Source organism: Microcaecilia unicolor, chromosome 1 (genome assembly GCF_901765095.1).
Source record: "Microcaecilia unicolor chromosome 1, aMicUni1.1, whole genome shotgun sequence".
NCBI classification, from domain to species: Eukaryota; Metazoa; Chordata; class Amphibia; order Gymnophiona; family Siphonopidae; genus Microcaecilia; species Microcaecilia unicolor.
In genome coordinates, this window is record NC_044031.1 from 402572385 (window position 1) to 402599592 (window position 27208).

Sequence of the window (27208 nt, forward strand, 5' to 3'; positions counted from 1 at the left end):
TGAGTATTATTAGGAAAGGGATGGAAAACAAACACGAGGATGTTATAATGCCGTTGTATCACTCCATGGTGCGACCGCACCTCGAGTATTGTGTCCAATTCTGGTCGCCGCATCTCAAAAAAGATATAAAGGAATTAGAGAAGGTGCAGAGAAAGGCGCCAAAAATGATAAAGGGAATGGAACGACTTCCCTATGAGGAAAGGCTGAGAAGGTTAGGGCTCTTCAGCTTGGAGGAAAGTCGGCAGAGGGGTGATAAGATAGAAGTCTACAAGATAATGAGCGGAGTAGAGCGGACAGATGTGAAGCGTTTGTTTACACTTTCAAACAACAACAAAACCAGGGGACACAAAATGAAGCTAGAATATGGTAGATTTAAAACAAATAGGAAAAAGTTTTTCTTTACTCAGCGTGTAGTTAGACTCTGGAACTTGTTGCCGGAGAACGTAGTGACGGCAGCTGGCTTTACGGAATTTAAAGGGGGTTTGGACAGATTCCTGAGGGAAAAGTCAATTGAACATTATAAAAAAAAAAAATTGGGGGGGGGGGGGGGGGTTTGCCAGGTTCTTGAAGCCTGGATTGGCCGCTGTCGGAGACAGGATGCTGGGCTTGATGGACCCTTGGTCTTTTCCCAGTATGGCGGTGCTTATGTTCTTATGTACTTATGGCTCCCTTTCTGTTTCCACATACAGTTCAAACTCCTCTTATTGACTTACAAGTGCATTCACTTTGCAGCTCCTCAGTACCTCTCCACTCTTATCTCTCCCTACACTCCTCCCCGGGAACTCCGTTCATTGGGTAAATCTCCTTTATCTGTACTAGAGACTTGCACGGGAACGGAGTTTGTGGGATTCCCGTGGGCAGTGGTGTGCTCGTAAATTTTTAACAACAGGTTCTCTCCCTGGTTCACCTCGGTGCCCCCCCATCCACCTCTGCGCCCCCCCACTTCTGCGCCCCCCCCCCCAAATTGCAGAGCTGGCTATAGCCGGGGGGGGGGGGGGGCAATGCATTACTCTCTCCAGGAAAAAAAATTAAATGATCCCAGGTTCCAATCTAATTCATGTTTAATATGGGATAAAATGCCATAAATAAGTAAATAAATATAAACTTTTAATGTTCAGCACCTGATTCTCAAAGTGGACATATTCCAAACACTATAAATAAAATTATTTTTTTCTACCTTTGTTGTCTGGTGACTTTGTTTCTCTGATCATGCTGGCCCAGTATCTGATTCTGCTGCTCTCTATCTGTTCCCTTGACTCCGTTTCCAGAGCTTCCTTTCCATTTATTTCTTTTCTTTCCTCCTTTCTTCTTCATTTCTGGTCCTCCGCAGACTTGACTGTACAGTGGATCCAGCTTCTGCCTATTTTCTCCATCCATGTGGAGTTTCTCTCCTCACTTCCTTTCCCCTCATCTAATCTCCTTCCTCTATCTTCCCTCCATGTCTAGCATTTCTTCTCTCTCCCTTCCCTCCCCTCCATCCATGTCCAGAATTTCTCTTGCCCTCCCCTCCATCCATGTCCTGAAACTCTCTTCTCTCCCCTGCCCTCCTCTACCCATCCATGCCCAGCAATTCTCTTTTCTCCCTGCCCCCTCTACCTATCCATGCCCAGCAATTCTCTCCCCTGCCCCCCTCTGCCCATCTATGCCCAGCAGTTCTCTCCCCTGCCTCCCCCTGCCCATCCATGCCCAGCAATTCTCCTCCCTCCCCTGCCCTCCCGCTCCCATCCATGTCTAGCGATGTCCTTCGCCCCCACCCTCCCTTCCCACTCCCATCCATCAGTTTCAATTACCTCCCTCGAAGCGCCGCATTATTTAAGGCCCTGCTGCCCGTCTCCAGCTGCCTTCCCTACTTGCTTCTGAGGAGTTTGCACCCTTAGTCCCGCCTTCTGACGTCATTCTGATGTCATTTCTTTTTTCCGCGAAGGCAGGACTAAGGGCGCGAACTCCTCTGAAGCAAGCAGGGAAGGCAGCTGGAGATGGACAGCAGGGCCTTAAATAATGCAGCGCTTCGAGGGAGGTAATTGAAACTGACGGATGGGAGCGGGAGGGGAGGGTGGGGGCGAAGGACATCGCTAGACATGGATGGGAGCGGGAGGGGAGGTAAGCAATGTGCCCTCCTGCCATGGTTACCTCGTACAATGGAGCTGGCTCGCCCCGAACAACAACCGGCTCACAAGAGCTGTCAAAATTTAACAAGCGGCTCTTGTGAGCCGCTGCGAGCCGGCTCCAGCACACCACTGCCCACAGGGACGGAAGCAGTTCTGCAGGGATCCCGTGGGGACGGAAGAAGTTCCTGTGGGGTTCCCGTGGAAGTGTATGCTGCACTTGCACCAGCCTCTCACCTACCAAGTACCAAGTTCTTTGAGTGCTGTCTCCTCCTCCTCCTTCTTGCTTTAACAGCACAGATGTGGAAAGCCTCCATTAAGGAGGTGGTAGAGATACAAATGGTGGCGAAATTCAAAAAGGCATGGGATGAACACAGAGGATCTCTATTTAGAAAATGGAAGTTATAAAAAACCTAAACTTAAATAGCTGCATGTGTGTGGATGTGTCGCATAACACTTACATGGTGACTCTGATGAACTAGGGCCAATACTGGGAGACCTGTACGGTCTGTGTCTCATAAATGGCAATCTGGTTTTGGATGGGCTGGAAAGGGTTTTAGACAGCAACTTTAGTGGCTGGAACATGAGGACAGTTCTGGACAGACTTTTATGGTCTGTGTCCCGCAAATGAGAAGATGAATTGGCTGGAGTGGGCTTTGAGGGCCACTCCAGCAGTTGGAACATAAGGATAGGGCTAGGCAGACTTCTATGGTCTATGTCCCAGAAACACCACAGAAAGACGGTAATCAAGTATATAATATCACATTCATTGTTGATTTAATCATGAATTGATAATGATTGTGACTATTGGACAGACTGGATGGACCGATCCGGTTTTTATCTGCTGTCATTTACTATTACTATTAATCCTCTCTGCTTCCAGGCTGATGCGCAGACCTTTTGTCTTGATTAGATTGTAAACAAAACAAGAACTAACCTTGCTGTGTGTGCTCTGAAGATTGTAAACTCTGTGGAGCAGGGACTGTGTCTTACATGTTTAGTGTACAGTGCTGTGTACTAGTATTACTATAGAAATTAGTAGAATCAGAGACTATAAATTTCACCCAGATTTAAGAGGAAAGTTCAAAACCAAGGCTGATCAGAAAGTCTCCCTCCTGGAACTGGGTAATTTGGCAGCTCTGGTACAGTCAGGTCACGTGTAAACTCAATTTCATGCTGAATTACCCACTAAAAACAGCCACTGTAGCAATCTTTAAGCGCTGTTAAACTTAAGTTGATACCAGCATAACCACGGGACTCAAGGCAAGCACGAGTTCATATTAAAGGTTCACAGAGCCAGAGGGTGGGGCATTCTTTTTTTACTTTTTCTTTTTTTGTGTGTGTGTGGGTGGAGTATTCTCAAAAGGTCCAGGCGAGGCTGCAACGCAAGGACTGTACTCTCCCTTCCTGTTACGGGAATTTACGCTGCTCAGTGCTCTCTATGCAATGCTACTCTAGATAAGAGAAACCGAAACACCACCGCAGCAGCGCCCCCAGCCCCATCCTTCTAAGAATTCTACTCTGTCCATTCTACTACTGCGTGCCATTAGGTGGCGCTAGGTAGTAGCAACAAACGCACGCGCGCGCACACTCTCTTTTTCCATCCTTCTCTTCGTTCCAGTCCCCCTCCCCCCTTTCCTCTATGATTGGCTGCGACTCTGCGGGGACCGACAGAAGCCGCGTGGTGGTTGGTGGAAGTGTGCCACGGGCGGAGGAGCAAGTAGGATTATATGCGCGAGACCACAGGCCCTGGATGAGAGAGGCGGTTATTTGTCTTTTTTTTTTTTTTTTTTTAATTTTTGGTTTGTGTCGGCGGTGTCAGTGTGAGTACGCGCTGTGCGACTACGACACCGGCGGCGGGATGCTGTGCTTCGTGAGCAGATCGGATTCTGTTCTTATGGAAGTGGAGGTGGATGCTAAGGCCAACGGCGAGGACTGCCTGAACCAGGTGCAACTTTTAGGCTTATTACTCCACGTCAAAATTAAGAAAGCCACTGTCTCTCTCTTCCCCCCTCCCCCAACGCTTTTTTGCTGGAGCAGCTGCCGTTTCCTGTACCCGCCGCGTGCGGGGGTTACTGTGCAAGGAGATTGCGGTGGAGTACCTCGCCTGTCATTCATTATCGCCTCGTAGTTTAGCATCATGTCTGTCGTTTTACTATTTCGTGCTTGTTTTATTTATTTAATTGCAAACTTCCTTTGTGTGCGATGTATCATATGGCGGGGCTGCATTGCAGGAGTGGTGTGGGGCTAACGAGGGAACCGAGCGCTGGCTGCAGACACTCGGTCACCGTTAATGTTTTGTTCTTGCTGTTCGCAATGATGGCATCAATGAAGAATATGGAAAACAGCTCCTAAATTTCATCTGTATGGAGAGCCCTAGGCTGATAAGAGAGGCAGGAGCGGTTGTGGGGCTATCTTCCCCACCTTCCTTTCATGTCCCTTGGAGCTGGCTTTCTCGCATCCTGCTATTTCTGTTGTACTCCATGGAGCTACCCTGGTCGGAGCTAGACCTGAATGATGCAGTTGTAATAAAATTAGCTTTGTTCACTCACTTCTAAAAGTTAAGTTACGCACATGCTTTAGACGGTGCTAATTTCTCTCTCCCTCCCTTCCCCGCATTTGAGGTAGACTGGCTGCATGCCTTCTGCCATGGTGGACGGTGCCCTCCTCCCTCTAATTCTTTTGGTAGTTTGGGCTGAATTGGCTCCTTAGTTATCAGTAACATGACCCCCCCCCCCCCCCAAAAAAAAAGAAACCTAATTAGGGAACCTACATATACTGTCAAACCAGCCTATCAGATGTGCTGAGGTGAAAGGAAGGAGCCCTGACCCTCACTTTGGCCACTCTCCTACCTGTGCTAAGGGTTAGCAGTAATGGTTCAGAGACAGTAACTGCTAGGCTTATGTGGCTATGTGTAAACAAAAAAAAAACCCCCACTCAGAATCCCCCTTGGACCATCAGCAAATTTGTTGTGAATAGGAGACAGACACCTCACATTACCTTTTTTTAGAAAGTAGGATAAAACATAATGTACTTTTTTTTATCAATTTTTTTTAACGTTTGGAAAGGTACAATAGTATTAAACATGCACATATATCTGGGATCTAATCCCTGAAAACGAGTGGTTTCACTTGCAAATTAATATCTCTTCAATTTCCCACATGCTCAACTGACCAGAAAGCCAGACAGTAAGTCAAAACAGAGCTGCAGATTACATCTTGCTATGGGTGTTGCTGAATGTGTTTTAGTATATACAGAAGTGGTGGGTAAACTTTCAGTCTTTCATGGTTCCCCTCCCCCCAGATTTTGATAGTTAAACGGAAGAATCATGACTATCACACAAACATTCTATAAAAATGCAGGTTATTTGTGTGGTTGTCAGGACTTATTGTTGCGCTTTGCTGCTGCCCCAGGCAAGTAGAGGCTAACTTGCATCTTCCCAATTGAACATGAGGAACGCTAGCAGTACTCAAAGAATCTGTGACCCACTTCTACTCCTGTATGTTGTGTACCTGTGAATTTATACTGTTTAAAGATTCTGTAGTAAATTCATAACTAAGTTGTGGTGATGAATTTTGTCTTCTAGAAAAAGAACCTGGGGCAGGTATGAAGTTAATGATTATAATTTTGTCTCAATGCTTTTGCAGACAAAGCAAGAACAGTTAAAAGGGATCTGTCAGTTTGGCAGCTGAGCTAAAATATTTCTTTGCCTAAATATGTGTGTATGTATAAAGGTATGGAGAGTTTTATTTGTTTCCCCCCCCCCCCCCCCAATAAAGCTTAAAAAGTTTATGGTGTTATGTTCTATATTCTGTCTATGGTCTTCAGCTTGGAAGTAGAATTCTCTGAGGACAAGCAAGCCAGTTGTATTCTCACAGCTAGGTGATGTCATCCGATGGAGCCCAGTGCGGAGCTGACCAGCGAGATTAACGTAGAATTTTCTAGCAGTGTCCCACCCTGCATGCGCTGGTCCCTCAGTCTTCATTTTTCCGCGGAGCAGGGAGGACACACCATCATTTTCGCCTCTGTGTGTATTTTTCTCTGATTCTCAGTGCCTTCCCGTGTGGGTATTTTTGCCTTTCATAATTATTTTTCCTTCCTCTTTATTTTATTCTGTTACACTACATTTTTGTAGTGTTTGTTGTTTGTTTCCTTTTTTTGTGTGTGTGAGTTGCTAGGCCCATTTAGGCTGGAGCACTGACCTCAGTTTGAACGCTGCCCCTTTTTTTTTTTTTTACAGTTTACAATCGAGTGTAATTTGGCCATGATTTTTTTCTCAATGTCCAAGAAGACATCCAATGGCTTCAAAAGGTACGCCCAGTGTAATTGTGTGGTTTCTGCGATGGACCCGTACTCTTCGTGCATCGGTGCCTTGTGCCTGACCATGAGCCTAAATCTTGTTCTGTTTGCAAATGCAGTTAAGGACACAGAGGGCGTGGCAGGTCCACCAGAAGAGACTTTTTGACTCCTCAAAGGACAATCCATTGGCACCGGAAGTATCTACCACTGGGAGTGCACTGACATCTAGGAGGTCTCCACCTCTCGACATTTGGACGCAGAAAGTAGGCTCTTGGACTGGTCAGCATCTGACCTGACACAGAGGGTTGTGTACGGGTTTGATGTCTGCACCGAAGGACCACAATGCTGAGCATTGGGGCAAGAAGCATAAGCGTTCTTTTCACACGGTGCCAGGATCTCCATGGCATTGCTGGTACCTGAGCAGCACCAGAACCAGGGGGGAGCACTCCCCCTCTTTGGCAGAGGTGTCGGTGCACAAGTCTCCGAGCAGCCAGGTTCCTGCTTCCGGTTCGGCACCAACGCTTTCTCAGGCTGCATCTCTCCCGACTCCTCCGCCTTTGCTGATGCCTTCCTGTGGATCAGTTGCAGATTGTTGCTGAGGCTCCATCCATGCCTGTGGAGAGATCCTAAGCACCAGCACCTCTAAGGGTGTTGACAATGGGGGATGAAGCTTCCACAGAGTCTAAGGGTAGGGCTGTACTTCAGCACTCTGTGGAACGTGGACATGGTTCCACTGAGCTGAGGCTGGCACAGACTTACTCAGTCTAGTCTGAGTACAATGAGGAGAATGATCACTTATGAGACTCAAGACGTCTCGGAGGAGGAACCTTGTAGGGTACCTTCTGATCCCTCCCCACCTCGAGAGACATAAAGCTCCACCTCTCTTTCACCAGTTTCGTGAAGGAGATGGAGACGAAGAAGGAGCCCAGGGCAGAGATGTTATCTGTTGTGGACTGAGTTGCCCCCTAAAGAAGCAGGTCACAGTACCATTCCACCCTATCCCTTAGATGCACTGACGAAGAACCGCGAATCTGCCCTCTCAGTGCAGGTTGCACCTTAGATGGTGAATATGCAGTATTGTATGCAGAAGACTCCCCGATTCAAGAGGGCACTTGTGCCTTGGCTCCCCCAGGTAGAGAGGCTTGGACACTAGACTTGTTTGGGAGGAAATCTTTTCAGGCCTTGATGCTTATTGCTCAAATCCAGTCCTTCCTGCTCAACACGAACCTTTACTTGCAATCTTTGCTATACAGTACACTTAGTCTTGCAGATTCTCTCCCACAGGAACAGGCCACAGAGCTTTGCCAGTTGGTCAGTAAGCAGCTGGAGCATAGGAAGGATCTGGCCAGGGGCACATGCAATTCTTTTAATAATGCATCCAGACTCTCTGCCATGATTGTGGGCATGTGCAGACTCTCATTGCTTTGTATCTCTGATCTAGAACCAGCGGTTCAGGAGAGATTTGGAGATGTACTTTGCTGAGGAGACAATTTGGCAACAAGGTGGAGCAGGTCACTGACCTCATAAAGAAACATACTGATAACCATCTAGACCCTGTTTTCGGCAACCTCCAGCTGCAGTCTCTTCATCTGAGATATCAAGTGGGCCTATGGTGACCCTACTCTCAAAGGCATAAGTTTCTGCCACCTTTTCACTTTGCCCGCAGCCCCCAGGCCCAGTGTTCTCAGCCTCACCAGTCCTGACCTTAGAAGTTCCAGCTAGCTCCAGGACAGTATAGCTGCACTCAGAGTACATCCCAGAAGACCTACTGGTGGGGGGGGGGGGAGAGCTGAATCTTTTTCCAACACAAGTGGGCCCCTTGTAACCTTCAACTGGTGGATTCTTCAAATAGTCCGCCTCGGTTATGCCTTGCATTGGCGTCAGGGAAAATCTGCCTAGGCAGAGGAACGCTGAGCTCTCATGGTAAAAAAACAGGCAATTATAGAAAGTGGGAAATAGACCAGGCTGACCAGGAACAAACGAGGAGACTTCTAAGGATGGTAAAACACTTATTGGTGCAGACTCAACACTGCACTGTGTTTTTGCGGTTAGCCTGGTTTATTTCCCACTTTCATTGGCGTCATACCACCAAATTGCCCACCGAGAGCTTCGTTCATCAGCTCTTGGCACAAGTAGGTACTTGTAGGGTTAATCTTCACCCTTCTACAAGCCAATGTGGTTGAACCCATTCCACCAGGGGAAGAAGGAAAGGGATTTTATTCCATGTGCTTCCTTGTGCCCAAGAAAACGGGAGGATTTTGTCCCATCCTAATCCCTGAACAAACTCCTGGTCAAAGAAAAGTTAAAAATTTGCCTTCTCCCCATGATTCAGGACAAAGATTGGCTGTGCTCTCTGGACTTAAGGGATGCCTATACCTACATTTCAAAACTTCCCAGTCACAGGAAGTATCTCAGATTCCGAATAGGAGAACACCACTATCAGTATTGCGTTCTACCATTTGGCCTCGTGTCTGCTCCCATTGTATTTGCCAGATGTCTAGTAGTAGTTGCAGTGTATTTGTGCAGACTTGGGAGTATATATGTTTCCCTACCTGTATCATTGGCTGGTCAAGAGCACAATTCAAGAGGGAGCAGCAGAGTCAGTGCGCCTAACTATTCGGGTGTTTGGAGTTACTAGGGTTCGTTGTAACTACCCCCAGGACCACCTTCTCCTGGTTCAGTGATTGGGGTACATAGGCTCAAGCTTTTCTTCCACAAGTAAGAGCAGAGACCTTGACAACACTTGCCATGCAGGTCCAAAGCAGCACGTGGCCTTGGCATGTCTTCATTTGAGAGAGGTCCTGTGGACTCTTAACATCCCAGTGGTTTCAGGCAGACGGGAATCTAATGGATGTAATCCAGATTTTCTCCAGAGTTGATTCATGCCTTCTCTGGTAGACAATTCGGACAAATTTGTGTGACTGTTATTCTAATTTCTGCTGCCTCAGTGTGAACAGATGCATCCAACCTGGGATGAGGAGCTCATGTGGGTGGGCCTCACACCCAAGGGACCTGGTCTGCTCAGGAAATAGATCTCCATATCAACCTCCTTGAGCTGAGGGCCATTTGGAATGCTCTAAAGGCTTTCGGAGGTTGGCTACAGAGCCAAATTATTCTCATTCAGATGGACAACCAGTTTGCAATATTCTGTGTGAACAAGCAGGCGTATGGGATCCTACCCCTTGTGTCAGGAAACAGTGGACCCTGCTTCATTGAATGGTCCTCTGAGCCACATACCTAGCAGGAAAGGACAACTGCCTGGTGGACAGACTGAGCAGGGTTCTGCAACCACATGAGTGGTCTCTCAATATGGGCATAGCCTGCGAGATCTGAGAGTGGGGCAGTCCCTCATTGAATCTCTCTTCCACTCATCTCAACAACAAAACCCCCAGTTCTGTTCAGTCTCAGATCATACTAGCATCGGATGCCTTTCTCCTACATTGGGGGGAGGGTCTTCTATATGCATATCCTCCAGTATGTCTCATAGAGAAGGCTGCTGAAACTCAAGACCAGGGGACTATGATCCTAATTGCCCCTTACTGGCTGAGGCAGATCTGGTTTCCTCTTGTAGAGTTGTCCTATGGAGATTGAAATATTTTCCGACCCTAATCATGTAGATCAAGGGATCCCTTCTGCATCCCAACCTCCAAAACCTGGCCCTCACAGCTTGGATGTTGAGAGCATAGAATTTGAATCCTCAGTTTTTCTGGAGGGAGTCTCCCATATCTTACTGGCTTCCAGGAAAGACTTCACTGTTGCTCATTTAAGTCGAGGAGGTTTGCCATTTGGTGTGAGGCAAGCCTATCTCTGTACAACCTCTAGTTTGCTTCATGAGAGGTTTGTTGACAGAGCCCCCTGTCAAACCTCAAACTGTCATGGCATCTCAACTCTATCCTCACCCAGCTAATGAAAGCTCTTTTTTGAGCTGCTTGATTCCTGTCATCTGAAGTATTTGTGTTTTTGGTGGCGGTCACTTCAGCTCACAGAGTCTGAGCTTCCGTAGCTGATCCACCTTACATTCATCACAATAGAGTAGTTCTCTGCACAGACCCTAAGTTCCTTCCAAAGGTAGTGTCTGAGTTCCATCTTAATCAGTCGTTCTGCCAACATTTTTCCTAAAACCACATGCCCATCCTGGCAAGAGTGTATTGCATGCCTTAGAAGGCTAATGCTCACTTATAATCCATCTAGAGTGAACTAAAGCCCATAGACAGTCCACCCTGCTTTTTGTTTTTGACCCAAACAGGATGGGGTAGCCATTGGCAAACGCACCATTTCTAATTACCTAGCAGATTGCATCTCCCTCACTGGTGCCAAGGCTGGGCTGTCTCTAGAGGGTCATGTCAAGGGCTCATAATGTCAGAGCCATGGCTTTGTCGGTAGCCCACTTGAGGTCAGCCTCTGTAGAGGAGAGACTTGCAAACCTGCAACGTCTCAAGGGGTATGCAAATCTGTCCATACATTCACATCACTTTATTGTCTTGAGCAGGATACCTGACATGACTGCCGGTTCAGACTGGTAGTTCTGAAGAATTTGTTTGGTGTCTAGAATCCAACTCCACCTCCCTAGGCCCAGTTTTCTTTGGTTACAGGCTGCACCTTCACAACAACTATGTAAATAGTTTCAGGTTAATTGACTTTGAGGCTTCCATGTTTTGAGTCCCTATTGTCCTAGCATATTGTTTTTGGTGAGCCTGGTAGCCAGGGATTCCCAGCTGTGAGACTACAACTGGCTTGTTTGTCCTTGGAGAAAACAGTCACACATAGCAGGTGTTCTCCAAGGACATCAGACCAAATATTCTCACATACCCTCCCACCTCCCCTTGGAGCTGAATTCTTTAGCTATTTTACATGACTGAAGGACTTGTGCTCGCGTTTCAGGCAGTAAGGCATCAGCGCATGTGCGGTGGGACGCTGCTAGAAAATTCTACGTTAATCTTGCTGGTCAGTGTCCTACCAGGGTCTGTCGGATGATGTCGCCCAGCTGTGAGAATTCTTTGCCTGCTGTCCTCTGAGAACACCTGCTATAGATGAGCAACTTTGGTTTTAGTTATATGCAAACTGAGTATAGACTTAAGATTCTTTAGGGCCTTTACTGGAACTGCTATGGTGCTAACAAACATTGGCTCCAGTGTAAGGTTAGTAAAAGGCATGATTTTTAATGTCAGTTTGAGAGCTAGCTTTTCACATAAATAACTGATAATGACTTATCCGTTTGTTATAGGTCTGTAGGCGACTGGGGATCATAGAAGTAGATTACTTTGGACTGCAGTTCACTGGTAACAAAGGAGAGAGTTTATGGTTGAATTTGCGCAATAGAATCTCCCAGCAGATGGATGGCCTCGCCCCTTACAGACTGAAACTGCGAGTCAAATACTTTGTGGAACCACATCTTATTTTACAAGAGCAGACAAGGTAAGAAGTTAATTGTACCCTCATCTGGGGTGTGGGTGGGATTTTTTTTTTTTTTTTTTTAAATCTTCAGGCTGGCTTCTAATATCATGTTTTCTGGGTTCTAAGAAGAATCTGTCAGCATTGTTCTTTTTGTAGATGAAGATCAAAGCACAATGTGACTGGTTCAGAGGATATTTAAGACAACCTACCCCCCCCCCCCCCCTTAATTTGGTATTAGGTTCCCTTATGTTTTGATATAATAGGCAAGAAGTGAATCATATGTTGGTAATAAGGAAGTTGTCTTGTTTTTTTTTTTCTCTGAGTCAGTGTATGCTCGATAGTAACCCTATCCTAGGCAGTGTTATTAGAGGTCATTTCAAAACTGCCTTTGCAGAAAGGCAGGAAACTGTTCCCTCCCACTTAATTTTGCTGAGAGCTTTTCAGCTGGTGCTAGCTTACAGTATTTCTCATACAGTATGTCTAAGCTTGAGGGTGAAATGTTTTTCATCTTGCCTGTAGTTGAATTAGCAAGTGCAACCTCATTCGGGAGCAAAAACTGTTTGAAATGAAAATGACCTGTTGGATCTCTGCATAAACTAAAACATGTGTTCATACTTTGAATGAAAGAATGGCTTTCCTTAGTTTGTCCTAATTTGCTAAGGCGTTTCTCCTATCTGTCTATGGGAAAGAGTCTTAAGGGCTCATTTTCAAGGCACTTACACTTATAAAGTTCCATAGGTTATGTAGGGCTCAATTTTGAAAGAGAAAAACATCCAAAAAGTGTCATAAAGCACCATTTCGATGGATTTCTTCTCAAAGTGTCCAAATTGGTATTTTCAGAACCTAGTTTGCAGAAGTTTTACCTATGCATTTCATCTGTAATTCATCCAAATCACAAGAGGGTGTGTTGGGGCGTCTTGAAAGCGGGAATAGAAGGGCTTAGGGTGTGCCTAACTTTTTACAGCCATAATGGAACAAAATGAAAGTGTCTACGGCGAAAACTTCAATGTTTTGGTCTAGACCTGTTTTTATAACAAACAAGGCACAAAAAGGTGCCCTAATGACCAGATGACCACTGGAGAGAATCGGAGATGACATCCTACCCCCCCAAAAATGTGAATAAAAATAGTACTCGTTAGCCAGGTCCATTAGAGCAGCATATAGGTCCCTAGTGTAGTGGTGGGTGCAGTGCACTGTAGACAGGTGGACCCAGGTGGAAACTGTGAACCCTCCAAAACTCGCCAGAAACCCATTGTATCCACATATAGGTGCCCCCTTCACCCTTAAAGGCTATTGTAGTGGTGTGCAGTTGGAGGTAGTGAGTTTTGGAGGGCTTAGTAGACAAGGGCACATTTATATGAAGTCCACAGCAGTGCCCCATTGCTCTCTTGGGATGTCTGGTGGAACAGTCTAAAATGCTGGCCTCTCCTATATCCTGGTGGCTTGATTTTCTACGTTTCATGGCCAGACAAAATAAATGTACAGAGCACAAAACCTTGTTGCAAACGGTATTTTTGGAAAAAAAAAAAAAGATGTTATCTGTGTACAAAGTATTTTTCATTAGCTTGCATTCAATTTGGGCACCTAAAACGCACATGTGTAGTACGGACACAAGATTTTAAGTAAGTGAAGGAGGCTTTTTAAGGAAGCATATAATGTACTTAAGTTCTTGGGTGCAGATGAATAATCAAGTGCACTGTTAATTCTTGTATTCATGTTTCCATTTTATTTAGGGTTTCACTTACTGCCTCCTCCCAACACAGGAAATCTTTGCCCTTGGTTGTATGCGTATGTTTTTAATTACTAGCTCTAAAGTTAAATCTTTTTAATTCTTCAAAGCTAGTGTTTTGTATTAACTTTCAAATCAAGTTGATGTGATATGGTTTGTGGTTTGAATTGAAGAGCTGTTTACTTTTGACTTTCCACCATTTAAACTTAAACCTCGTACTTAACTTGAAGGAGGATTTGCTGTTCAAGGATGATCAATGTCTTAACGGCTTGGTGCTCTTTAAACAGGATGATACAGACAAGGGTGTCTGGAGATGAGAAATGCCAGTTAGATTGGATTTAGTTCAGTTAGCAACTTCTGAGGGCATTTTGCACACTTTTAACTATATGGTTTTAAGTGTCTGGAGGGCATTTTGCACACTTTTAACTATATGGTTTTAAGTGTCTGCCTCCTTTTGTTTTCTTTTGAACAGAGGAAAATATGTAGTGAATACTGTCAAAGTTTCAGAACTGAAACTTTATTGGTATTTGAGGGTCCCCAGCCAGGTTCACCCATACAACATCTTATTTTCTTCTGATATTTGGATTATATCTTCTTCGTCTCCAAAATAATTCTTAATAGTGAGTTTTCTATAAGTGAAGTAAATGCTGTCCTAAGCAACTTTCATAGAACAAGTACAGCATATACAACATTTTGAAAATGTAATTTCCTGCTTAGATGGCACCACATCATAGACTTATTAGTAGTTTAAAAACAGATTCTGGACCCTTACCAGTGAAGTGAATTGAATTAACAGCAAATCAGGAGCAGAATTAATGTTTAAACTAGGCCTGCCTAGAAGATTATTCTAGGTTTGAACTGTAAGACTTCCATATTTCTCTAGTTATTTCTCTAAAGTGGTTAAGGGGCATAGATGTCAAAAGTTGTAATGTGGTGACTTTGTGTCAGATAATTCAGTTTAAAAAAATCAGTACAATCTCCTCTTAAACATTTGTAGGCAAAAATTGATGTTCAGGGCTTTGAAGCAAGGATAGATATAAAATAACTCAAGCATGACAAATCTCATAGGCTGAATGAAGGGCTAATCAATGCTGTAGGCAGCCAATCCATTTGGAGCCCAGGAATGCAGGCTGGAGGAGCAGCATTGGTAGAAGCAGTAGTAGGTCTCCTTACCCCATGCAACCACTGATTTTAAGATGAGGACAGCAGGCCTTGGGCCATATCCTCCTGCCAGGCAGCAAGTTCAAGCGTGATGTGTGCCTTCTCTCCTCATTCCCCTTTTTCTGCCAGCAGAACCTATTTGTTTGGATGACAGCCGTAGTACAGTACATGGGGCTGTTTTTTTGCTATCGGGCCTAGTGTGTTATGCTTAGAATAGCACAGTATTAGTGTACTATGCAGTTCCAAGGAATTCCATTGCCATTCAGGTTCAGACATTGTTTAAATTATGTATACTCGAGGAAACCTTGAGCATCTGCAGTATACCAGATCCTGTTGAATGGGCCACAAACCGGTCTATAGTAGAGGATGTCAATGGTTGGGGTTCAGAGGGGAAAATCCTCCTATTTCCCTTATGTTTTGCCATTGCAAAGTAAAAATCACAGGCAAAATGCAACTTGACCGGAGCGCTCTCGCACAGTATGTCTCTATAGGGACATCATCTTGATTTCTCCCTTTTCATTTTTTTTAAAAATATGGTACATAATATGCAGATTTATACATTATGTGCCCCTATACTCTGACCATATTAGAGAGCCCACTTAATGTGTTTTTCCAGTGTAGTCCAATATAGGTTTGCCTGTGAAGTAACTGAATAGTGCATTTGAAAATTAATTGAGGAAAGGTATAGCTAGAATAGTGTGCCCTTCAGTAAAATATGGAAGTTAACATCAAGGGCATGATATAAAAGGAAGCGACAGAACTATGAAAAAAGTTCATATTTTGATAAATCATGTGGTATATAAAAAACAGTATACATTATATTGCTTCTGGTGTATCCTTATAACATACACAGGAGTTTAAAAAATCATTTAATGAGGTTATATTTCAGATTGAAACTGATATACTGTTTTCACTTATCTTAAAATGACAGCAGAAAGGTATATGAATGACACCATTTTATGTCAAGATTCTGTAATACTTTTTTATAAAATCATTTAGCTTGAAAATACAGTTGAGCATACTGTGCATGAAAACTTACCTTCCACAGCACTAGCAATCACAGCTAAAGGCTGTCTTCCTGCAACAGATGGTAATGCTTCAGATGGTTGCACAGATTTGCCATAAATACTATGCCAGCGTCTAGCAATGGGGAGAAGATGCAGGAAAAACTTGAGTGCCATTAGTGATTTCAGTAGTTAACCAGCTACTAAGTCATGGTCATCGAAGTGCGGTACTCTTTTTATTCTACTGTGCTTAAAGATCTTTGCTCATCATTCAAGGAGGAAAGCAGTAAAGGTAACTTGTACTGTGTTTGCCCACCTCTAGATTAACAGTTGAAGTGTAGTAATGCAGGCCCTTTTCAACTATCCAGTGGGTCCAATTTGGCCTACCAATTTCTTAAAATCAGTTAAGCAATAACGATGTCATACCATGAGATGTGCTCGGGCATCTGGTAATTTCCTGATCTGTGCGTGGAAATTGCACTAAAAATTTTTTACATTTTATTGCAGATGTGCATATCTGGGGCATTTTGTCTACTAATGAGCGCACCTACCTTACTGCGCGCTGATTAGCACATGAGCCCTTAACTGTCTGCAAAATAGGTGTACCTAATGCTTATGCAGTAATTTTTAATGGCTACACATTAATAGCAAAATTAGCACATGGTTATTAATTAAAGAAATGGAAAATCATCCATTTTTCTGTTGTGGTAAAAATGGCCTTAGTGTGTGAGAAACCTGTGTAAGGGCATGCTAAGGCCACCTTTGACTGCAGCTTAGTAAAAAGACCCCTAAGAAAGCAAGCTAATATTGTAACTGTACGTATATACATTATTTAAAAGTGAAATACTTTTAAAGCATTCTTCAGATGTCATGGAACATGCTATGTTTATTTTGTGTGTGACTTGAATGTAACCAGGCATTGTACTTTTTATCATGCCAAATTAGCCTTAACCTTTGTGTAGTGATACACATGCAACTTGCTTGAACTTAATAGCGCTAATTCTTGCCAGCGTTTGACTAGCTTTCAGTTGGCAATGATACTGTTAGTTTTTTTTTTTTTTTTTTTTTTTTTCCCTGTAATTTAGCGTTGAGAACATCACAGGGTTATGCAAGAATGCCAGTTGTGTTGTAATCCTGACAAATGTGATGGGCAGCAAACTGGATTTGGTTAGGCTATAAATGACTAGGGTCCCTGGTACAGTACAGAGGAAAAATGGTAATCCGGTGGAAAATCAGCTGGAGAAAGGCTAGTCTATATTTTTTTCATATTATCTCTTCTACCATTTGAAGTTTGTAGATTCCAACCAAGAGCTAATTTTTAAAAGAACGTAAGACTAGCCATACTGGGTCAGACCAATGGTCGATCTAACCCAGTATTCTGCTTCCAACAATGGCCAATCCAGGTCACATGTACCTGGCAGAAACCCAAATAGTAGCAATATTCTACGCTACCAATCCCAGGACAAGCGGTGGCTTCCCCCATATCTATCTCAATAGCAGACACTGGACTTTCCTCCAGGATTTTGTCCAAACCTTTTTTTAAACCCAGGTACGCAAACCACTGTTACGCTAACCACTGTTACACATATAAGCAGAGATTTAGGGCTTCTTTTACAAAGCCGTGCTACCAATTTCTCGGTGCGGCAAATGAGAGAAAGCCCATTCAATTCCTATGGACTTTCATTTGCGGTGCGGGAATCGCTAGCCCGGCTTTGTAAAAGAAGCCCTTACCTTCACCAATGTGTAGACCATTTAAGTAAGAGTATTGGGAATTGAGTCAAGGCAACTTCCAAGGTACTTTTCAACTGCAATTAGCTAGGTAGAAACTATAAGCAAACCCTCATGTTAAACTTGCTGATGTGATTATAGGCAAAACTTATGTGGGATTTGGAATAGTGAAGACGTCTCATCATGAAACTGGTGTATGTGTATGTATGTATACACACACAGTTTTATATGGAGACTTAGATGAATAGATAAACTTCCTTAAATGAAATAATTTTAAAACCGTGTTGTTTACTCAGTTTACCTTGGAGAAAAGACGGCTGAGAGGAGATATGATAGAGGTCTATAAAATAATGAGTGGAGTTGAACGGGTAGATGTGAAGCGTCTGTTTATGCTTTCCAAAAATACTAGGATTAGGGGATATGTGATGAAGCAACAAAGTAGTAAATTTAAAACAAATCAGAGAAAAACTTTCTTCACTCAACGTGTAATTAAACTCTGGAATTCGTTGCCAGAGAATATGGTAAAGGCGGTTAGCTTAGCGGAGTTTAAAAATGTTTGGACAGCTTCCTAAAGGAAAAATCCATAGACCATTATTAAATGGACTTGAGGAAAATCCATTATTTCTGGATAAGCAGTGTAAAATGTTTTGTACTTCTTTGGGATGTTGCCAGGTATGTGTGACCTGGATTGGCCACTGTTGGAAACAGGATGCTGGGCTTGATGGACCTTTGGTCTGTCCCAGTATGGCAATACTTATGTACCTTTTAATATAGCAGTGGTTCCCAAATTCATACAAGAGATTTGTATGCAGTGGAGGTAGTGCATGTAATTCTCTCCATGAATATTCAGGATATCCTGAGAACCTAACTGGCTGGGATGCCCCCTGGACCAGGTTTGGGAAGCACTGTAATGTAGTAGTAACATTTTGTTTAAAATTGGAAACCTTTCAGTGTAACATATATGTAATAATAGGGGAAATTGGGGGGGGGGGTGCTTTTTCACATCACAGTAGGCTCTGTATACTTGCTGTGACAGGTTCTTTCTAGTCATTTGAGGGTAAAACACTTGAAAGTTTTTTTTTTCCAGCTGTCGACTGCAGTTCCACAATTCTAATGTTGGATTGTCTGCAATAAGATTTGATTTTGTTTGTGGCTGAGATGACTGACTAGGTGTGGTCAAAGATTGAGCCACTCGTGGATGTTTTCTGGGAGTAAGTGAGGATGTGGTGTAACTGCAGGCCATTGACTGAAAGTAACCTCTGACTAAATAGCTTGTGGCTATGTTTAGCAAATGGCAGATTTGCAATACTTTAGAATCTGGCAGAGATTATTGCAAAAATGTGCTTTTAGATTATGTAGAAACTATGCAAGCTTTTGTTTTGGTATTGTTTTAACACCTGCAACAATGTAAATCTTCAAGATGACTTTTGTATGAGAAAAACAACATCTGTGCCAGAGCTTCACTTCATGGTAGTGGTGCCACTTGAAGAACCTCAAACTTGCTAGACAGCCTAAACATTTTGGGCTACGTGAAAATAGCTGGTGGATGTGGGGTTGTCTCTCTTTTGCTGGTTTTGAAAGACTAACTTTAAAGCAGTGTGTCTAGTATAAATTTCTGTGATGTCAATTTATGTTCAATATATTCAGAATAAAGGTAAATTATAGCAAACAGAGCCACAGCAAAAACAGAATCGAAGATACCTTTTCAAAACATCAAGAAACTATGCTAGTAAGACGACTTCTAAGTGTTGTTATGAATGCATATAACTGTCTTTCCCTAAATCCCAAACACTTTACACAGGAAAGTATGTAAGAACAGCAATACTGGGTAACACCAATGGTTCATCCAGCCCAGTATCCTGCCTTCCAACAGTGGCCAATCCAGGTCACATGTATCTGGCAGAAACACAGCATTCCACACTAACAATCCATGGAAAGCAGTGGCTTCCCCAATGTCCAGCTCACTAGCAAGTTCCTTTTCATCCAGGAACTTGTCCAAACCTTTTCTTTTTTTTTTTTTTAAACCCAGATACACTAACCGCTACCACATCCTCTGGCAAGTATTGTCCTAGAAGTAAAAGGTATGTAACTCCAAATGAAATTGATAGCCCAGCCGTAAAGCAAGAAATAGAGAAGTATTTGAAAAGAATATAGGAACAGCCCCTACCCCCCTGCCTCCCGTATACCTACCCCCCTTTCATCTAAAGGATATTATCAGGAGAGACTGTTCGTATATCTCTCAGTAATAAAAAGTAAAAGAAAATATGTTTCGATGTTCACAACAAATGCAATTTATTTAAAACAAAACTCCATGCTCTAGGATGTAATGATTGAATATAATCAATCCAGACAGTCAAGAACATTTTTCTCTGTTTTAAAGTATGATTTGTGCTACACAATTCCAATAGCATTAAATCATGGAGCTGGATTGTCCACTGCCAAAACAAGAGGGGATTCTGCCCAACCCACTGTTGGAGAATACATTTTTTTTTTTAACCAAGAAGGCATTCTTTTCGCACAGAGTCTTCTACACGCCCCCACAAGGCAGAATTCCTCACTCAGGTCCAAAATAGCACCCAAAGGTGAACCATATAGTTGTTGGATAAACCACCCTCATAAGGTAATTAAAAAGTCTCTTCCAGAATACAAATATAAGAGAACTCCATAAGGCATGGAGAAATGTAATCGGTGAACCTTGGCGTTTAGAGCAAACAGAAGAAGATAGGATACCCATGTGGCGGGCTTGGCTTGGTGTTGAGTAACATAGCCTCAAAGAAATATCCTGAATTGACGTTCTCTCAGAACAGCCAAAAAGGTTGTGTATGGAATAGTGGGAATCGTTTGTCGAAGGTCCGCTGTTTTCTTGGTTCTGAAATCCTCTGATGATAATAACTACCAAAAGGGGATATATAATTACAGATAGAGTACCATCTTTGTGAACAATAACAATAATCACCCCCAAACACAATCCCTACTCACATCCCAACACAGATTAACCTGAAACCCCGGAACTCACTCATTCATGCCATTCATTTCGCCATTCAGCCATACATATGATTTATATACATGGCATATTTCCGCAGCATACTCGCTCCGCTGACTCGCTCCATAGCCAAGAATATGATATCAGGAGCGAAGAAAAGTGTACAGTTCGATATATGGACTATATAAAAGATTGGACATATAAAATCAGTGGCAAGATATATGCTGCGGAAATATGCCATGTATATAAATCATATGTATGGCTGAATGACGAAATGAATGGCATGAATGAGTGAGTTCCAGGGTTTCAGGTTAATCTGTGTTGGAATGTGAGTAGGGACTGTGTTTGGGGGTGATTAAAGAAGAAATTTATATTTAAACTGACAGAGAGTACAGTTATTGTTCTGAAATCCTCTGCCAATTTGCAAAGTATAGACCTATAATCTGCCTGCCCACCTCTCTGAAGTAGCCGGCCATGCAGTCACCTGTAGGAGATTCCAACCACGTGTATAAAGTTCTGCCAGGCTATGTAGAAAGTCCTGCTCTGGAGAGAGAATTTTATATAGTGTAGCAATTGGTGATAGGCAAAGCTATCTGTGGATCTGACAAAGATAGTCTTGAGCAGCTCTGGAAAGTGTCCCCCTCTGCTAGCACCTGATCTAGGCATATTGCTCCCCCCCGTTCCCAGTGAAGAAACTGCAGAATCCAGACCGGGGGAAAATCAGTATTGCCTCATTTAGAGAGTAAATCTGAGCTGTATTGTTCCTGAATCCATAATCCCACAATGTCCCTTAAAACAGGCACATAAGGACGTCAAAATCAACTCCCCCTTTAAATGTTTGGGAAGAGACTTAGTGGGAGTATGCAATAAAGAAAGAGGAGACCAGGGGGGCAATTAATCTCGTTCATAAACAATTTGAGTATATCATGCGTGCCAGACTCAATCCCTTAAGTGATGTATGTATAATATTCCGTAACTTGATACAATCAATGGTTCTGAGCCACGCAGATTACTGCAATGGATTATTTGCGGGATGTAAATTACAGCTTTTGAAGAAGCTCCAGACAGCCCAAAACACAGCAGCCAGTCTAATATTCGGTAAAACACGTTTCGATAGCGTTAAACCTCTCTGATCAAAACTGCAATGGCTCCCAATCGAGGAATGTATTACCTTCAAAATTTGCTCTTTGATCCACAAGATTATCTACGGTGAAACCCCGGGATACATGATTGACTTGATAGATCTTCCGACCAGAAACAGAACCAGAGCGTCACGTTCCTATCTGAACCTCCACTATCCAAGCTGCATTGGAAAATCAACCTATGCATCCAATTTCTCCTACTTTACACAGATGTGGAATGCACTACCAAAGAGTGTGAAAACGATCCATGACCATCTAAACCTCAGGCGATCATTAAAAACCTATCTGTTTTGCAAGGCCTACTCTTCTGATCCAACTTAAATGCCTTAACTCCATAATGCATCAAAACCTCACATCGTAATGGACATTGTATATTCCTTAGTTCCTTGACCCTTGTTGTACTTGTATACCCTAACCTTACCTGACCCTTATTTTAAACTGTATTTGTTTAATATCTACTGGACTTGGCGATCGCCTTGATGGTATTGTAAGCCACATTGAGCCTGCTAATGGGTGGGAAAATGTGGGATACAAATGTTATAAATTAAATAAATGTAGCAAGCATGCTTTATTATATTACCCCAAATCTGGGAGTCCAAGCCTCCCCTGAGATCACTGGTCATAAAGTAGCTGGGCTTCTTTCCTTGCCAGAAAAAGCGAGAAAGTAGTCACGACAGAAGCTTGATATCTTTTTCTAAAAAGATATATAAAGGGAGTAATTGTAAAACATATAGCTATTTTGGAAATAGGGACATTTTATATAACTGATACTTCCATAAGAGATAAACGTAAATTAAGTTGGGCCTTAGAAATTGGTAACAGTTTCTCCAAGCCACTTATCTGGCAGGCGTAAACAGTCTGGCTGACAGGTTGAGCAGGATAATGCAACCTCACAAGTGGTCAGTGACCATGGGCGTAGTCCGCAAAATCTTCCAAGCATGGGGCACTCCCTCAGTGCATCTTTGCCACTCAGATCAATCACAAGGTCCCTCAGTTCTGTTCCAGACTTCAGGCCTACGACAGACTAGCATCAGATGCCTTTCTCTTACATTGGGGGACAGGCCTTCTGTATGCGTATCCTCCTATACCTCTAGTAGGGAAGGCTTTGCTGAAACTCAAGCAAGACTGCTGAACCATGATCCTGATTGAACCCTTCTGGGCACGTCAGATGTGGTTCCCTCTTCTTCTGGAGTTGTCCTCTGAAGAACCGTGGAGATTGGACTGTTTTCCAATCCCTCTTCACTCAGAACAAGGGGTCGCTTCTACATCCCAACCTCCAGTCTCTGGCTTTCATGGCCTAGATGTTGAGAGCTTAGAATTCGCCTCCTTGGGTCTTTCAGGGGATGTCTCCTGAGTCTTGCAAATCTTTCAGGAAAGATTCCACGAAGAGGTGTTACTCTTTCAAATGGAGGAGGTTTGCCATCTGGTGTGACAGCAAGGCCATAGATCCTCTTTCTTGCCCTACACAGACCCTGCTTGAATACCTTTTACACTTGTCAGAGTCTGGTCTCAAGAGCAACTCCGTAAGAGTTCACCTTAGTGCGATTAGTGCTTATCACCGCCATGTAGAGGGTAAGCCTATCTCTGGACAGCCTTTAGTTGTTCGCTTCATGAGAGGTTTGCTTTTGTCAAAGCCCCCTGTCAAACCTCCACCAGTGTCATGGGATCTCAACGTTGTTCTCACCCAGCTGATGAAAGCTCCTTTTGAGCCACTGAATTCCTGCCATCTGAAGTACTTTACCTGGAAGGTTATTTTCTTGGTGGCTGTTACTTCAGTTCGTAGAGTCAGCTTCAGGCCTTGGTAGTGCATGCACATTATATCATCAAGTTCCATCACAACAGAGTAGTCCCCCGCACACACCCCAAGTTCCTGCCAAAGGTGGTGTTGGAGTTCCATCTGAACCTGTCAATTGTCTTGCCAACTTTCTTTCCCCATCCTCATACCTGCCCTGGCGAAAGCAGTTTGCACACCTTGGACTGCAAGAGAGCATTGGCCTTTTACTTGGAGCGGACAAAACCCTTTAGACAGTCCGCCCAGTTGTTTGTTTCTTTTGATCCCAACAGGAGGGAAGTCGCCATCGGAAAACGCACAATCTCCAATTGGCTAGCAGATTGCATTTCCTTCACTTATGCCCAAGCTGGGCTGTCTTTAGAGGGCCATGTCACTGCTCATAATGTTAGAGCCATGGCTGCGTCAGTGGCTCACTTAAAGTCAGCCTCCATTGAGAAGATTTGTAAGGCTGCAATGTGGTCATCAGTCCACACACTCACATCTCACTACTGCAGGATACCCAACGCGACAATCTGTTTGGGCAGTCGGTGCTGCAGAATCTGTTCGGGGTTTAGAATCCAACTCGCCCCCCTAGACCCATTTTTATCCTGTTACAGGCTGCACTCTGTTAGTTGTTTATGGTTTCAGGTCAATCTCTGTTATGTCCTCGCCTTTGCGAGGCCCAATTGACCAGTGTTCATTGTTTTGAGTGAGCCTGGTTGCTAGGGATACCCCACATGTGAGAACAAGCAGCCTGCTTGTCCTCTGAGAAAGTGAAGATACATACCTATAGCAGGTATTCTCCGAGGACAGCAGGCTGATTGTTCTCACAAACCCGCCCACCTCCCCTTTGGAGGAGTTGTTTCTTTTTATGCTTTTGATTTAACTGAGGAACACGTTTACGCGACGGGTGGGAAATCGGTCCGTGCATGCGAGGTGTGCTCTGCACGCGTGCCAGAAGACTCTGGCAAGATTTTTAAATATTTTGCTTGCAAAATGCCGGTTCCCGGACCGACACAGACGTCGACCCCACATGTGAGAACAATCAGCCTGCTGTCCTCGGAGAATACCTGCTACAGGTATGTATCTTCGCTTTCATAACAGTTCTTTCATGTTGTATGTATCAGTGAAAGACTTCAATGCATTTGACTTAACAGAATGTGGAAAATTTTTAAAGTGACGAGTTCTTTAAAATGAGCTATGTGTTACTGCTCTGGAAGTTGAACCCTTGGGCCGTTGCCAAGCTCCCAACCCGGAGGTCAGGATCGTCCTGACTAATGGCAGATGAGTCGCTCTTGAATGGAGGGGCCCAACAGATGGCCCTGAAAAGGACCCTGGGGGACAGGCCCGGCAGAGCAGAGACCTGAGCTGGCCCTGAAAAGGAGAAGGGAAATGGGACTTCATATACCGCCTTTCTGAGGTTTTTGCAACTACATTCAAAGCGGCTTACATATATTCAGGTACTTATTTTGTACCAGGGGCAATGAAGGGTTAAGTGACTTGCCCAGAGTCACAAGGAGCTGCAGTGGGAATTGAACTCAATTCCCCAGGATCAAAGTCCACTGCACTAATGAGGCTACTCCAAAGGACCCTTCTGGGGGGGGGGGGGGGGGCAGGCCTGGTGGAGGAGCCAGGACCTGAACTGGCCCTGAAAAGGCACCCTCAGGAGCACGCCTGGTGGAGACAGAGACAGCAGGCAGTGTTGCAACAGCACAGGCAGCAGGCTCCGGAGACTTAAATACGCCCACCTGGGTGATGTCATCAGTGAGCGCGGGGCCTGCCCCCATTTTGGTGCGCACCTAGACGAGCCAGCTCCGCCAGCGTCTCGGTGGGGTGTGGGCTGTCCGAAGCCAGTGGGGATGACTACATGCGTGGCCCCCTGTGGAGGAAACAGCAGGCGCCCCGAAGACACCCTGAGTGAGTCGGGGAACAGGAGCACGGCCATGGCTGTGACCATATTCTTGTTCACTTCCAAGGAGGTGAGGGCAGTGGTTTTGCTTAAGCTAGGTATATTCTGGTACAGAAGCGGGAAATTTCACAAACAGACCCTGAATCAAACTCTAGAGCATAATCAAGTAATCATCTCTTCACTGCAGTCTACCCCACCACACCATCTGATTTCTAACTTATTTTGGAGAACCATTTTTCTTCAATGCTGAGCAGGTGGTGTGCATTTTTCACTTAACTTTGTTTAACTCCTAATTAGAGCAGCTGCTTGTCCAGGACTATTCTCAACCAGCTTGAGGAACAATTGAGAACAAGTTGTAGCCTGCACTAGAGATGGCTGCCACCTAAAAAGCCATAAAGGAACAGCTGGCTGGCAGGTCAAAACTAACTTTGCTGTTGAATTTGTTCAGGCTTGTTCCATCTAAAGATCTGTTATCTTGGAAAATGTGTGGCTCAGTCTTTTTGAAGTATGTTGCAGGAATGTGCTCAAAAGTGGGGGAAGAGGATAATGTTAACTATATCTACAAAAGTATTTGGCTTCTATACAGAACCAGAGAAGAAGTTAATATAGCCTACCAGAAATGGCAAAGGTAAATATAATACAATGTAATTAGCTTTAAGAGGTATGTGGACTGTAGAATGCATATTCTGTCCTTGAAGGCTACCGACCATGTTTCCAGGTAACTGTATTGGACATGCTAGCCGCTAGTACCCCTTTGCTTGCAGGGTCTTCGGGTCCATGGAGGGGCCAATCAGTGCCAGAGGGACTGGGTACCTGTGGAGGTGAACTTCACTTTTGCAGATACAGTGGACCTTTTGGATCCTCCGCGTCTGATTCTGTGCCTGATTTCCCCATCTCAACAAGAGGGGGGAGCAATGCTTCCCTATCTTTTACCTTTTTTGTCAGGAAGAGCTTCCTGCCTGATGGATTCCATGTTGGAGTCTCTCAGCAGTCCTGCAGTGCTTGACCCATAGTTAGAGGGTCTGGCAGGGTCCCTTGAAGCCTTTTTTTGCTTCGTTAAGCTCTTTCTTGCATGGAACAGGAGTCCTCTGCTTGGGGTCCAGAGTTTTGGACTGATTGTGGATCCCTTTGCCCCAGGGAGTTGGCAGGTACTGGGACTACCCCAGGTAGAAACCCTGGTTACAGTAGCCCAGCTCAGAGTTTCACGGAAAGGAGGTGGAGCAGCAGTTCAGCCTTTTTGCCGTTGTCAGTGTGCAGTCTGCTATAATGCTGGTTACATGGCGTGAGCCTTCTTGCATAGGTTTAAGCAGCTGCCCGAATCTCTTGATGTTTCTCCCCTGGAGTCAGGGGCAGCTGTTTGGTTCCCTGTATGACCTTGTGTGCAACTTCCTCCTGCACTATGAATAGTGGGCCAGAGGTGGCTCTGGCTTTGCCTCTGGGCTGTGCATATGACCTCTAAGAATCTTCTCAACCCTTTGTCCTTTTGAAGTCATGTGTTCTTGGCAAGCGTTTGATACACTTGGTTAAGGACATAGAAGAGGCTTGGCCTCTCCAGCTGCTTGAGCTCGGCCACAAGAGGCTCTCCGGTGGTTGAGGACTGTGCAAGTGAGGCCAGGGGATTTGGGGACCCTTCAGTGCAGATAGGGGGCCCAGAGCTACCCAGTGAGGTTACGCAGAGCAAAATGGCCTCACAGGAGCTGGTTCTTTAGGCCACTGTCAATTGACTGAATTCTCAAAATCCAGCACAAAATGAAGTACAATTGCCAGCAGATCATTATTTAGTGCATTTGATATCTGCTAAGGCCTTCACATTGGCCTACAGCGGTTAACAAGTACTAAATACACTAACGTGCCTCTAGTGCAGCTTAGTAAACATGACCCTTGGTCAATTTTTCCATCTCTCCTCCTCTTCCATAATTTTATATATGCCTTGTAAGGATTATCTGTAAGAAACTTTTTCTTTAAATTCAGCCATATAAAGAT

The 27208-nt window shown here is 44.2% G+C and overlaps 1 protein-coding gene across 1 annotated transcript in view; it reads left to right on the top strand.

Moving 5' to 3' along the window:
• The first annotated feature begins 3679 nt into the window (after window positions 1-3679).
• Window positions 3680-27208, top strand: part of MYLIP (myosin regulatory light chain interacting protein) — a 40229-nt gene continuing 16700 nt past the window's right edge. Inside the window, exons 1-2 of the mRNA XM_030211268.1 lie at window positions 3680-4053; window positions 11629-11819. Coding sequence (XP_030067128.1) covers window positions 3748-4053; window positions 11629-11819 — 497 coding nt within the window. The 5' untranslated portion in view covers window positions 3680-3747. The remainder of the gene's footprint in view (window positions 4054-11628; window positions 11820-27208) is intronic.